Source organism: Chionomys nivalis, chromosome 14 (genome assembly GCF_950005125.1).
Source record: "Chionomys nivalis chromosome 14, mChiNiv1.1, whole genome shotgun sequence".
NCBI classification, from domain to species: domain Eukaryota; kingdom Metazoa; phylum Chordata; class Mammalia; order Rodentia; family Cricetidae; genus Chionomys; species Chionomys nivalis.
Window position 1 is genome coordinate 26,268,408 of NC_080099.1, and position 15,408 is coordinate 26,283,815.

At 42.1% G+C, this 15,408-nt stretch overlaps 1 protein-coding gene across 1 annotated transcript in view; it reads right to left on the reverse strand.

Annotated features, from left to right (window-relative positions):
- The window catches only part of Slc27a6 (solute carrier family 27 member 6), a 41,026-nt gene extending 25,954 nt beyond the window's left edge, over nucleotides 1-15,072 (reverse strand). Inside the window, exons 1-3 of the mRNA XM_057788665.1 lie at nucleotides 14,888-15,072; nucleotides 14,034-14,658; nucleotides 3,810-4,013 (exon numbers count right to left, since the gene is read on the reverse strand). Of these exons, the coding sequence (XP_057644648.1) occupies nucleotides 3,810-4,013; nucleotides 14,034-14,514 (685 nt within the window). The 5' untranslated portion in view covers nucleotides 14,515-14,658; nucleotides 14,888-15,072. The remainder of the gene's footprint in view (nucleotides 1-3,809; nucleotides 4,014-14,033; nucleotides 14,659-14,887) is intronic.
- Nucleotides 15,073-15,408: the final 336 nt, after the last annotated feature.

Here is a 15,408-nt window from a genome sequence, read left to right on the forward strand (position 1 = left end):
TGTCTTTCCAGCTATATGTCTCTATCATGGAACACAACTTGTATTCCTGATGATAACAATCACCACTACCGAGAATACCTCCAGGCTTCCTCCTCAAAACCACACGTAAATAGGTGGCATGAGACTAGCTCTAGTCACGATTCTAAAGGACAGCTTTCTGTTCCTCATCCAGAGGAGCAAATATTTTTGCTTTTTCTGCAACAGAGATGTCCTATGCCTTCGTCACCACACTGTCCATCCCATGGAGTGTCCCTGCCCACAGTAAACCAGCTCTCAAATTAAGCGCCTGTCATGGAGAGGCTGGTCCAGAACCAGCAACACTACATCCCAAGCTCCTGTCACCTATCAGGGGACTTTAATGGACTCTTGAGCTTGCTGTTCTCTGCAGCATCTTGGCAAGGGAGAAAGACTGAAGAAATAACTGAGGCTCTAGTTAGTAGGGAACCAAGAAACCACTGAAGGAATTCCCAAGGTGACGGCAAAGAACAAATACACAATAACAACACAGCAGCTGGATAGGATTGAAGGGGAAGGAAGGGTGTCTGGAACAGGGGTGTCTAAATATTGACTTGACAGAATGCATGGGGCTCCTTCAGTATCTACAGCTGCATTTTCATTGTGGAGTAGGTGGCATCGCAAACTAGTTCAATATGATTGTTATCTCGGGCTCCATGTTATTGGAAGCTCAGTTATCTCTTTCTGCTTCTGAGAACTTTCTATGACCAGGAGACTGCTCCAGGAACATGTCCCTCACGTCACTAACCCACACCCATAGGTTTGACCATGACAAACGCAATGATCAACACCAGGGGCATGTGAAAACCCTTCTTCATGGGTGTTTTTTTTTGTTTTGTTTTTTTGTTTTTTTGTTTTTTGTTTTTTTTTAACTATCCCGTACATGATCCCTACAGAGTAATAAAAGGGATAACGCAACTGGGCTTCAATAAGTTTTTATCCACTGGCCCCTCTCCCATGCACCACTTGAGGTAGGGTTCCTTACTGCCCCTTGACCTCCCACTGGCATCCCTAACCTCTCTAGACCTATGTGTAATCCATTCCTTCTCTTTGCTATCTTTTGCTTTCATCCTTCATCTTGTCTCTCCTGCCACACACAAGGAACACTCCTTTCAACTAACAGTTCCCTGAAGCTATTCATTTCTGCTTACATGTAAGAGAGGACCATGTAATCTGCATTCCATATGGCTCAGTCAGAAAGTGTCCACTGTTATGATACTGATCTAAGTATGATAGGAAGAGGAAGTGAATGGAGGGACAGGGTGCAGGGGAACCAAGAACCATTTGTAGATGTTTGTAGATGGGTGCTAAGTGTCTGCTAAGTTACCTATTCTCACTAGACGTAGAGAAGCACGTTTGTTTAAAGAGAGGTTACGCCTACTTTCTGCCTGTTCTCGCTAGACATAGAGAAGCACGTTTGTTTAAAGAAAGATTATGCCCATACTTTCTGCCTTTGAAGCAAAATTAAAAAATAAATACAGAGCTTTTCTCTCACAGATCCACAACTTTTCTTCCCAATTCTCTGCTATATAATTGTAATATAATAAATGTAAAATTAGTGGTGCTTTCTCTCTCAGCTTTGACCCTGAAGATGAAATAAATGCCTGTTACAATCTGCTCCAGTCTGCCCTCATTGGAGTGGCCAGGTAGAGACTGTCTTTAAGTCACCTCTGACTTGTCACAAGAACACAATCGCAAAGTCAACAAACTGGCTAAACACTTTCTGCTGGAATATAAAGAAACCCCCTTTTCTAAAGTTATTCTCTTTCAAATACCAATATCCAACTAAAATTGTGCTAACAAACATACATGCCAGCATTTTTGAGTTTATTTATTCTACTCATATTTTAAAATATTGTCTGCTTCCTAAAGAACTAAAAGGGAGAAGATACACCAAATTACTGGCTGGTCAGTTTTTTTAATTCATGTGTAATAGCAGTTTTGCATAGGGCATGGCACACACATAGGAATGCAATATTGAAACATGGAAACAAAATTCCAACCATCAGTCTGATCACAGAGCCTCCCTGGTTTGTCGTTCACAGTTCTCAGGGCTTCCTAAAGGTTAAAGAATTCTCGTGCATTCTCAAGCAGTTTCATCATCTTCTTTTGCTTAGCACCATTTAACCTTTCCCCCCAGTAAGGAAAGCTGAGTTACTTAAGCCCATTTTGTTTCTTTCTTGGGAATCACTAAGCCTTCAAGACTTCCAGGGAGTCACAAGACTCAGTTATTCTGGGAAAGTTAGGAGAGTTGTCACCTGCGCCACAAGTCAGGAAGAGAAAGAACTGCTTTAGAGTCCATTATAAGGCTTTTAAACACAGAAGAGGATGAAAAAGAGACCTGAAAAGGAAAGGAACATGACCGCTCCTAGGTATGATGGAGGAGAAAACTCACTCTAGATGAAAGGGAGAGTGTACGCAGAGACTGGACCGTCTGCGAGAGTCCAGAGTGGATTTGATGAGGCAGAGCTGTGACCTCCCCACATGAGGAAGGGAAAGTGGGGGAGGGGGACAAGCTGCAGCAGCTAAGAGGGCAAATGTTCAAAAGGGTAGGTAACCAAAATGACTGCCCTTAGAGGAAAGAGCCTCTCGGATAATGGCAGCCCAGGTCCTGGGCTGGAGAGTGTAGTGGGCAGGGTATGCCAGCCACACCCTATAACTGACAGAAACTGAGACGTGCTGAAGAACCCAGCAGCCAGGTCCGCTCTGATGTGTTAAGTAGGCACCTCACTTAGCCTTTTGGCCAGGGTTTGAAAATGAAGGGAAGGTAACTAAGTAGCAACTACCTAAATGATTCTCTTCATTATTAGGTACCAGAATCTGAGGACCAGAAAAAGAACAAAAATAGTGTCAAAGAAATTGGCTAAGCTCTGGGACTGGGTTGACATCTTCAGAAATTCCAGCAACCTTCGATTTCACACCCTAAGGAAATCTCAAATGAAAATAAAGCCAATAAGTACCAGCATCTGCCAAAATCGAAACAAGCCACCTTTAAAGCCAAAGCAATTAACTTCCCCACCTGCATTCGAAAGTTCCAAGACCTGAGAACCATAGGTCGTTCAGGCATGATTTCTCAGATATTAATTTGTTACAAATGACTGGAAAGTATATTATTATTATTATTATTATTATTTTTTTTGAGATAGGCTCTCTAGCTCACTATGTTTCACTGTTTGGCCTAGAACTCATTCTGTAGACTGGGCCGGCCTTGAACTCATAATAGAGTACTGCCTGCCTCTGCCTCTCAAGTGCTGGGATCATGAATGAAAAAAAAAAGAAAGAAAGAAAACAACACTCCTAGATTAGTGGCAGAAAGGGGAGGTTAATTGTAGCTATGAGGGAGAGCGTAGACAGAGGCATCTGGAAAAGTCCAGACTGGACCAGGCCATGAGAGGAGAAAGAGGGGTGGGGAAAGAAAGGAAAAAGACAAGAGAAAGGGAGGCAAGAGAGGAGCCAAGGACCAAGAGACCTAGCCCAAATGGCTGGGTTCTATGTGGAAGCTGGAGGAAGGAAAGGGGCAGTGTATGCCAGCCAGGATGATTCTGTATCAGGTACTGAGAGATGCTGGGAGAACCTGGGGACCAGGTCCACTCTGGTATGTAAATAGATACCTCAGTTAGACATCAGGCCTGAGTTTGAGATCTTGTACATCAGACCTAAGATTTTATTATTTTTAATTATTTGTATGTGTATGTCTGTGCAGTCCCAGCACTGATGACACAGATGCACACACACATACATAGAGACACACACACATACACAGACAGACAGACACACACACACACAGCGAATACCTGTTGTTCCAGAGGTAAAAATATACAGGCAAGTAGACTTGAGGCTTGAGGCGACATGATGGCTTATGGGCACTGGCTCATCGGAGGCCAGGCTCATCTTTTCTGTAAGTGAAACTACGCCTTGTGGAACAGAATCCTTCATTCCCCAAACACGAATGTGCTTGGGGAGGCTGGGAAGGATTTCTTCTATGCTTCCAAGCAAATCTGAAAAGCAAGTGGTTAGAAATAGGTTAAACAAACAAACAAACCTGGAATCTCAAATTCATGTTGGGTTTCTTTCACGTGTTGGGACAGAGATAAAGTGGAAATAAAGTATCCTCTCTGCCTGACTGAGCGACAGCAAGGTATTTGGGACTTATATTTGGTTTGGGAAACTGTCGCCCTAAATACCCCAAGTTTGTCCTTGAATTTGCAATTGCCCACCTCAGTTTGCAAAGTCCAGGGATTGTAAGCATGAGCCGCCTTTCCAAGCCCTGTTTCTCTCCTTCAGCAGGGCTCTGTGGCTCTATTTCAACAGGGCTATACGAAAGGATAATGTTGTCACATCTGATTGAACAACACAAAGTGGATTCACATTAAATGTTGGTGGTTTTGATACCTTCCTGCTAAAAAGACTACCCTTCCCAGCTTCCAAGCCAGGCTTAGCAGGCTCTGAAGAAACGGGCTATGGTGTGGTAATAGTTTCTGCTGCTGTAAGGGACCAGATCTCATCTTCTTCTGTAAGCATTTTGGTCATCCACACTTTTGTCCCCTCACCTAAGATCAGACCAAGCCTCTCTTTCTTCCTGCCGTCTATCTCTTTACAGCTATCTTCAATAATCTCATGGATTCTATTAGTACAACTGTTATAGTTTCCCAATTTCTAAATAAAACTACTTCCTAGAGTCTTTTCAAATTTAAAATTAGGATACTGAAGTAGACATTTTCTTCTAAATACAACTTGGTGGTTAATTATTCCAGGAGAACACCTGGGTGCTAAATTGCTCATCCTTCATGAAACACACTTGAGGAAATCCCTTGGCTACTCGGGGGTCCTAGGATCATTGTGGTTTCCAGGCCATTTTGAAGCCAAAGGTTAATGAATTCAGATAGAGGCCTGCTCTCTAGGCAACATGATAAGTTGCAAACCACTGAAGCAGAGGAGGAAAGAAAAAAATGCCTTCCAGAAACATCTCTATGCAGGGAAGGATGTGACAGGGCCAGCTGAGAGTGCAGTGACAGCCGAGCCTCCAGCAGCAGCTTGGGGCTCAAGACCAAGGACAGAACCAAAGGGAGGCAGAAAAAAAAAGAAAAAAGGAGCAGTTAATGTTGAGAACTTGTGTATCCACAACTGAAAAACTGTGGAGAGCAGTTAATTCAAGGGTCTGAGTGTTGAGGGCTGGAAAAACAGAGCTCAGGAAACTCGGTGTTTCCAGGAGTAATAATACAAAAAAGGCAATGGCTGAGGTAAGGGGAGACTAAATTATTTGAAACTCTCATTTGGCCACGAATGTAGGATAAAATGCCATACTGTAAAGAAGGTCCCTGGTGGGAGAGAAAGGAGATAAGGCAATGGTGAGCCCCTCAGGAGGAAGCATTAGATATTAAGGTACCCAGCACTCAACAGTATAGAAATGAAACAAAATCCATCCTTCCTGAAAACTCTTTTTCCAGAATAGAGAAAGAGCTGTGTACGTCACATTCTTTTTGCTGGATTTTTGCCTTAGTTTAACATGGGTCTCTGAGAGCAGGGTACAAGTTTTATATTTATTACAGTTGTTAGCTTTGTCCTATATTTCTGGGACACTTCTTTTGTCAGGTGTGAAGGATTTCTGCTTGCTGTGTTGCTTATTTTAACTTGACATCGACACTAACGTTTTTGGTGTGGCTGCATGACAACACCCACTGGCCAAGGACTACTGGCAGCCACCAGAGCCAAAGTAAAGGCAAAGAATCTCTCTTACCCTTCTCTGTGACCCTGAAACCTCCTTGGCTTTAGCAGCCTTCAGAACTAGGCCAGATACACTTCCCTAGTTTAAACTTCCATCCAGTGCAGGATATTTTATCACAGCGTCTCCAGGAGGCTAATAAACCAAGTCCTGAAAATGATGCCCAGTGTAACTGGTAATCAAAATGAAATGAAGCGATTCCCAAACCACGTATGCATCATAAAAGAAATCAGTGACTTGGCTCAGAGGTTAAGAATATGCAATGCTCTTGCAAAAGACCTGAATTCAGGGTACAGCACCTACATCAGGCACTCACAATGGCCTGCCATCCAGCTCCTGTGGCCAGATGCTCTTCTGGCATCTTTGTGTACCTGTGCTTAAGTGTGAATACCCCCACAAAGATATGCACACATAGACATACTTTAAAAAAAATGGTGATTAGTAATAATACTATTTAGTGTACAGTAGACCCCGGTCAGAATGCTGTAGAATATATGAAATTTGGCCTGCACATAAAAAGCAACTATGTGTTATTTAATTCTTAAAATTAAACTGGAAACATTATCAAAACTATATATTGCTTTAAATCTGAATTCATAGTACTTTGTCACATATTTTCATGAATGAGGCTGTGAAGCATGAATGGCTATCTGATTGCTCAAAGGAGCTACCTGTCAATCACTGTTCAGTTCTGTAGCATATTTGGAAAGACTTCTGATTTGGTTTCTATAGTTCAGTCATAAAGAAGTAGCAACAGGAAGGAGTCAGATTTCATACCTGTTTCTCTAGGTTTTCTTTGAGTCCTGCCTCGCCTGCCTAGAGTAGTCTTTCCTCCTACCTTACCTCCAGTCCCTGGAGTTCCTGCCTTTCAGGCTGACCCAGGGTCCCCTTAGCTCTTTCCAACAAACCCTCTCATTTTTTTCTCTTAGCCCATATTCAGCCCTTTGTGTCAACTACCAACCAACAAATTTATTCTCTGCCAGGACCCTGCAACCAACACACTTGCCTAAGATCACAATAGCCTTGATCAAACAATAAATAAATAAAAAATAATATCCTGTGATAACTCTAATCAAGCAAATAAAAGACTTGAATAAGAAATAATTTAAAACATTGAAGAAGGAAACTGAAAAAGACCCCAGAAGATGGAAAGATCGCCCATATTCATATACCCGTAGAATTAATATAGTCAAAATGGTCATCCTACCGAAAGCAGCTTACAGATTCAATGTAATCCCCAACATTAATAAATAAAATTAATAAGCATTAATAAATAAAATTCCATTGTAATTCTTCAGAAATATTGATAAAATAGTCTTCAGCTTCGTATGGAAACACAAAAGACCCAAGAGAGCTAAAACAGTCCTGAATAATAAAGGAACTCCTGGAGGTATCACCAGCCCAGACTTCAAATTGTACGAAAGAGCTATATTAATAAAATCAAGATGGTACTGTCATAAAAATAGATACAATAATCAACTGAATCAAGTTGAAGACCCAGACATAAATCTACATACCTATGGACACCTGATTTTTGACAAAGAAGCCAAAAATACACTGGAGAACAGAACAAGGGGTGCTGTTCAAACTGGATGATTACATGTAGAAAAATGAAAATTGTTCCATCTCTATCACCTCCAGAAAAATTCAACTCTAAATTGAGCAACAGATACCCTAAGTCTGATAGAAAAGAAAGTGAAAAGTAAGCGTGAACTCATTGGCACAGAAAGGACTTTCTGAACAGGATACTGGCAGCACAGGACATCAATACCACAGTCACTAACAATTAATAAATGTGACATCATAAAGCTAAGAAGCTTCTTTATGGCAAAGGACACCATCTTTCCATCAAAGCAGCAGTCTCAGAACAGGAAAAGGTCTGTATTGTAGAAGGAGACTCAATGCATTTGGGTTTGTTTGTTTGTTTTTCAAGTGGGTTTTTTTTTTTTTTTTGAAAACGATGCAAAAATTTCAGGCATGTCATTAGGTGGAATCTCAAGTGTAAAAATGAGTAAGTGATGATCCTGTGTGTGAGCACTCAGGACCCTTAGCACAAAACGATTCTTTTTCTTAGATCATCGCTGCACCTCTTAGTCACTTTTCTGAGACTACGAAATCAGTAACAAGAATTTCACATGTCTGTCTAACATGGCCATACGAATTGTGCTTTGCATCTTGTTTCAATAACTCTTTATTTCATCCTGCTTGACATTTAACAGACCTATAGTATCAAATATGAGGGAAAGGAATCAATTGATTATACCTTTCAATAGATTGGTAAATATTTTACTTTTAAATTTTTATATGACTCAAGGTATAGGTCTATGGTAGCATGATTGTCTGATATCTGTAGGATCCTTGGTTTGATTTCCAGCACCAAAATCATTAATAAACCCAATATGAAAATCAACTGCAAATAAGTGATCTGATATCTCTATAGTGTAGAACAATGTTCACAAAAAAAGTCAGGGTGAAATGATCTATTTTATCACATATTTGTAGCCAACACTCTCCTGTGTAGGGCAGCTCAATAACCTTGTTATAGAGGCATGGCTAGGCTCTGGCTTTTAAGAAAATGATGCTTAAGGAAGCTGTGTGATAAAGGACTATTCAGACATAATGGTACCAGTGCTTCATGTTAGGTGCAGAAACATAGTCCTGAATAAATAGTGCTCCAGCTAATTTTATCAACACTGTTTATTACAAATCACAGAACGCTTAGAGAGTGTGTGCTATTTCTGTGTATTCATGCTTACTATTATCATGCAGTATTATCTCTTATGCTGTTTATGTGCACTTTATGAACACTGTTCATTACAAATCATAGCACACTTAGAAACTGTGTGCTATCCCTTTTCCTGGAAATGAACCACAAAATGAAACACAAGGGATCTGAAAACAAGTGAGAAAGGAAAAATAGCTTACCCAAGCTACTGGGCTTGTTTTAATCCGGGCATACTGAACTTCAAAATCTACACCCCCACCCCTGATTAGCATCCATTCTACATTTCCATGCATTATAAATATTCTCAGAATCAGCAGTCTTCTCCTGACTTGCTAAGTAATTTTCCCCTTTTCCATCAAGAGAAGTGATATGTCTGAGCCATTCTGTTTCATTGATTCTCTGTCTAAGCCTTTTTGGTTTTTTGTTCTTATTTTTTAATTGCACTATACTATTGGTTTATTTGTGTGTTTGCTTATTTGTTTTTCAAGACAGGGTTTCTCAATGTAACCTTGGCTGTCCTGGGACTCAACATGCTCTGTAGACAAGGCCAGACTCCAACTCACTGAGATCTGCCTGCCTCCTTAGTGCTGGAATTAAAGGTGTGCATATGACCGCCTGGCTACACTATTACTTTTAAATTAATAAAAATCAATTATTTTCTTTTGTAACAAGGTAACTTTCTTGACCCTGCTAAATCTAAGATGGGGGAAATATGATATAACCATTCTAATAAATACAAGAAAAAATTAGCACTATCCTAAAAATGGACATGGATCCCATGTGAGGGTATCACAGGACACAAGGTAGGTAATAAAGTTCCCAGGAACCTTTGCTTTTTGTACCTCCGTACACATAACAGTCAATAAAATTTAGAAGGACTTTATTTTTTCTCTCTTCCTATTGAGCGTTAAGAAGCAGTTGCTTTTATGGTTAAATGGCATTTTCCAGATTGCAAAGGCTTAATTGTTAACCTGAACATTTACTCTGCACAGTTTATGAGGGCAACTGCTCATCATAACAAGGCCAGGCTGGACAGGTTAGCATGTTTGCTGCTAACACGAGCACTTCCTTCTCTAGTGTTGAAGAGAAATCCAAAGTCTTTTAAAATGAGTTCATACATAAAGTGCTTTCACACTTAAAGTAGAGGAGATTGGGATAACATGAGATTGTTTAAAGCTATCTGTTTATAGTGATTTAATATGTGCTGCATTAGGAAAGTAAACTACACACACTTCAGTAACAAGGAAACGTGTGGACACATGGCCCACCCAAAGCACTTCTCTTTTAGGAGTAGTGTTTCCTCTTCCCTAATAAAAGCTTTCTTTACCAACAGATTCTGTCATCTGTGTGGAGAATGTCCAGACTGTCACCTTCCTGTCTGAGTTTTGTCCTGACTTTTAATTTTAATTCTTTGACTGTCAGAGAACACGAACCTGATCCAGACCCCTAGACTGTAACACAGATAAGAGACTGTTTTGCAAGTCTGCGTGAGTCTTCAGGCTTTGTTGGAGGGTCTAGTATCATACACGGTTTTCTAATTAGCATGTATTAAAAGTCTAATGTGTTGACATTGCCATCTTGTAATGTTTTCTTATAACATAACCAGAACACATACTTTTTCATAACTATACTGCCATGTACCCAAAAGTGCTTATACAACCAGATGGTGATTAGATAAGTATCGCACATCGGAAGCTAGGTTTTGAATCACAGTTCTGCAATCTACTAAAATGAGTTACTCAACCTAAGCTACCTGATCTCTTTGCCTAACACCATCGCATCTGCTTCTCAGAGCACCTGGAGACAGGCTTTACAGGAGTTGGCTTTTGTTGAGGGAATTCATTCAGCCAATAACCTTCTGGATAGCAGATCATTAGAGCGTGGTCTGAGGTAATATAAGCACAGACAGGGAGCCAGGAAGCGGGCTCTCCGTTTTTATCTCTCCCTTGGTTGGTGGTCAGAGTTAGGTTCACAGCCCCCAGCCCCCACCCAGCAGAAAAAGAATGCAGCGGCTTTCTTATTGTGCCTGTTCCCCCAAAACCATGTTATCCTCATGTGCTTGTGGACCTCCTCAACTATGCCTATAAGCTTTGAGAAATGGTAGCAGTTGACATCATTGTTATGATAATAATAGAATAATGCTTGGTGGTGGTTTAATTGATATTTTTTTTCTGGCTTCCTCATGAATATGGTTACCAGATAAGCAAGTCAAGGCAGAAATTGTACCTATCTCCAAGGACATTACCTGACCTGATCCATAAAGCTTGTCTAAAATTGTATATTACTTCTGGGACTCCAGAGAGCTCTCTGGAGCTAGTCAAGAGCTTACCTTAGAAGCACAGAGTCTAAGTTTTATACCACCTTCAAATAAGTTATTATAGTGCACATTTCTGATACCAGCACAGGTAGACAGAGACACAAGCAGAAACCTGGTGTTTAGTGGCTGGCCAAGCTAGTCTATTTGATGATTTCCAGCCAATGAGATATACTCTGTCTCCAAAGGAAAATGAATGACAGGTGAAGAACTACCCTGAAAGTTGTCCTGTGGCCTCCACGTGCACACATTTGCATGTACACTCGCACACATGTACATATACAAATTTGCACATATACTGTCATACACCCCAATAAACCGGATATAACCGGATATATAGAGAGGTGCAATGTTTTTTAAAACACCACTTAAAGCCAACTGGGTGCTATTCCTGTGGGTGTAGGATGTCTTCATGAGCACAGCAGGAATTCTTTCCATTGTTAAGTGTCGAGCTACTACCTAACAGACCCTTGGCCGCTTCACAAAAGCCAAATCATTTCATCCGCAGAGCTGTGCTGTGAAGTAGATGGCATTATCACCATCTTACAGCTTAATAGAGTGACACTCACAGAGATTCCAGCAGCTGCTAGGTCTGCCTGGCTGCTCTGTGTAAACCACTCATCTCTCCACATCTGTACACTCTTCCTAGGACCATAAGGATCTCCATTAGGAACAGCTGGTTGGAATCTAGATTCTGAAGTTTAAAAACTTAACCATGTAAGGTGTTCACCAGTGCAGCCTAAAATACCAAGAATACAGTATTCCAGGTTAAGAACTTTAAGTGAGCACAATTTAGTAAGGTCTAGGCTGTTCTTAAACAAACAACCTATTCATTAATTAAAAGATAATTATCGCAGCCTTGAAATTCATGTAGTGTGTGTTTTGAGATATGTTAAAATAAGTGATTAATGTACTTAAGTTTAATTTCTCCAGTTAACTACTTTGCTGGAAAACTCTGCTAAATAGAATGGACTTAAGACTCCACCCAGTAAGACAAAGTAGTAGTCTCTGTGTGTGTGTTTATGTGTGTGAAAATGCATATGTGTGTATGAATTGTGTATGAATGCATATATATGTGTGTGTGTGAATGTATATTGTGTGTATGTGTGTGCATGTATGTGTGCATGTGTGTGTGGCTGCATCTGCGTACATCTATGTGTGTGAATGCATGTATATGTGCATGAATGCATGTGTGTGCAGAATGTATGTGTGTTTTGTGTATGAATATGTGTGAAAGTACATGTGTATGGTCTGTGTGGAAGTCAGAGGTCAGTCCTATGTATTTTTCTGCTGAGCTACACCTTACTATTTTTGAGGTGGAGTCTCTCATTGGCCTGGAGCTCAGCAAGTAAGCTAGGATAAACAGCCAGTGAGCACTAGGGACCCACCTACATCTTCCTCTCAGCTCTGAGATTACCACACATAGCTTTTTTTTTTTTTCTGACTTGGGTTCTGTGGATTAAACTTAGGCATTTATGTCTGGATGGTACTTTCCTGGACTTAGCAATGTTCCCGGTCTCCATAGCTTTTATGTCCTAAGTAGGAAGTGGGGGATGCTGAGATGTTGGCATTCAAACAGAAAAACAAGGAAACACTGCAGTTAGTTATGGGAGAGCAAAGTCAAAGCTAGAACAAGTAAACCGCAACACTAATTGAACATAATTAAGCAACTCCTCATGCTCCAGCCAAGTTTGTATAACAAATCGAGAAGTACCCAACACTATGCCCCTGTGGAAGACGCCTTAGTAATTTGCTCTGGGAAGCTTTTCAGATTGCCCTCAGCATCATAGCCACAAAGACCTTTTCAGGGGTGCTGGGGCCCTCTTAGTTTGTGCTTCTGGAGGGAGACAATGCTTTCTAGCATAACTGGGAGCTGAAATTTGCTACATGATATGGAAGCCATGGGATAAAATGTCAGATTGTGTCCACAGACAATAAACCTTGCTTATTTTTATACCTCGTTCATAGCCTGTAGTAATTGATAAACACTGTTTTACCACACTGTCAACATTCTTTGTGGTTTCTCCTTGTCGCTCTAGGTCACTGGAAACTCAGTACACAAACACGCCTCTTGACAAAGTGAAGCGGAAGACAGGACTGAGAAAACCATCAGACAGTACCCAAGGAACACATTTTGGCTTCTCTAATCCTATGGCCCTAAACTAGCTGAAACCAGTGCTTGAAGATAAACATCTTCTAACTTGGTTGGGCCACAAGATAAGCTGGAAGGACGTAGAGAAATAGGAAGAGTGACAGTATTGAGGGTCAGCTCTTTTCTGTCCCCAGCCTAAGTTATTCTTGTCATGTGTGAGTCTGTGAGAAAAGACAACTGGAAGCGTCTACGTTTTTAGTCATCAATGAAGCAGAAATTAGATTATGCTCCACACTCTTACGGGATTCTGAAATTCTATACCAAAAACTGGTATGTACCAATTAATCTCAAATACTTAAGTATTTTTCCCAAGATCTTTCCTTTGGACACCTTTATGACTTTGTAGCCCTATGCAAGAAGAAATTGTCTAAACCCTTTAGGTGGTACCAAATAAGCAATGTGCTTCCTATTTCTGTGGATTGAGCTACTCCACCCCCTTCCCAGCTTCTTCTTTAATTACTCATTAGACTCAGTGAGAACATATGTAGCCGTAGGTATCTTTACTCACATCAGGGAAGGAAGAAGGTAACAGAGAAAACTATGGAGGTGAGTCAAACAAGGGGGAGGACTATGGTCTGCCAGGAGCCTGCCCCTGGCTGAGAGGGAGGCTCAGCCTTGCTCTGTCAAAGGAAGTGTAGGAGTGAAGATAAGAATTTGTGAATTTCACGTTTAAAATTTCCGTTATCCAAATGCTCTAATTCTTGATAAAATCACTAATTGGTTGCTTTCTTATTCTTATTAATGTACTTATTAATGAAACTTTTTTCCCAGGCTCATAAAATAACTGACCCAACCCTACGTCTCTTGAGACCTTGCAGGGACTGAAGGTACTAGTTGCCCTTTTCAAAATGGCAGGAAGCAGAGATTTCACAAAAACATATTCTTCCATTGTATTGCTATTTACTAATCTGCAACGAGGTACGTGATTGAAGAGGGCTGGGAGAGGAAGCCACTGGCTATGGGATTGAAGAACGTTTGCCTATGCATAATTTATACACCTTATCACCCACCTCAAAGTATTAGACATGAAATATGGTTACTTAAAAAAGGGGCGGGGAAATAGGTTGGTTCTCTTTGTGCGCAGCGACCACAGCCCATACTCTACCTCCGCCAACCACCACAGCCGCGGGCTCACAGGTGCCGATGCAGTGCAGGAGGGAACTGAGGCGAATGTTGGAGTTGAGGAAGGCCACCACGCAGCCCAGCTTAGCCAGGCCAAACCACACATGAATGAAGTCGGGCTCGTTGCTCATCAACAGAGCCACAACATCCCCCCTTTTCAGTGACGAGTGGTTCAGGAAGGCATGGGCGACTCTGTTGCTCCTCTTGTCTACGTCCTCGTAGGTGTAAACGTCTCCTTCATAAATAATGAAGGCTTTCTGGGGTTGCCTCCTGGCGTGGCTCAGGAACTTATCCAACACGGTGACCAGCTCCCCTCTCACTTTGTATATCGTCATCTGAATTCCATAGCGCACCACCTTCAGCAGGAACCACAAGTCGTCCCAGAAGTACGGGAACAGAAGTTTCTGCGCCAAGTGCAGGACGAGCAATCCAGCCCCAAATCCTGTGAGCCAAGGCAGAAGCATGACTGCCCTGGCCACCAGCTGACCCAATGGGTCCTATTAGTGTCTTTCTTTTCCAGAGACTTCACCTCCTTTACACTGGAGACCCTCGTCCTCAAAGCTCAGGGCTGGAACTTGCAGTTCTAGCTCAGGCTTTCTGTGTGTATCCTGTGAAAGAAATCACCCGAAGGCTACGGAAGCTGCTGATAAGGCTTGGGACACTACACCCCAGCAGTGCTGTAGAGCAGAACACTTGAGTCTTCTTTAAAAAAAAAAAAAAAGCAACTGCACACACAGCTCTCTCTCTCTCTCTCTCTCTCTCTCTCTCTCTCTCTCTCTCTCTCTCTCTCTCTCTCTTTCTCTCTCTCTCTCTCTGTCCCCCACAGCCCAGTGTTACCAATCCTCCATTGCTGCCAGAGCGGGCTGGTTGCAGGAGACTCTCGGCTTCAAGCTGGGAAGGTCTTTGGCATCTCTTGGTCCTTGCAAGAACTAGGCTATGCTAGTATATACCTCCGCAGGTAGATGCTCCCCTTTGATTGCCAGGATCTGGAGGCTGAACTGGAGCTGGAATTCTAAAGAAAGGCAGTGGTTTGTTCAGGGCTCCTGCCTGCGCTCACACAGGGGCTCAGCCACGCCTTGCAGTCCCGAGACAGAAGCTGCAGCCAGAGTCACTCTACTCCAGTCACCCTCGCCCCGCCCAGGGCAAGGCTCTCCCTTCCCCGCCCACACAAGTTCGGTCTGCTGGAAGGAGCAGCTGGCCACGGAAGCTAGGGATCTTCCCAGTGTCCCTGGAACTGGAAGAGCCACCCCGCCTACGTCCTGCCTCCCCCAGCTCTGAGCCAGCGTGGCAGTGATTTCCTGGACTCTCAGCGGTCTTGCTGAGCAAATGACCCTCCTCTTCCACATGCACATGGAGTG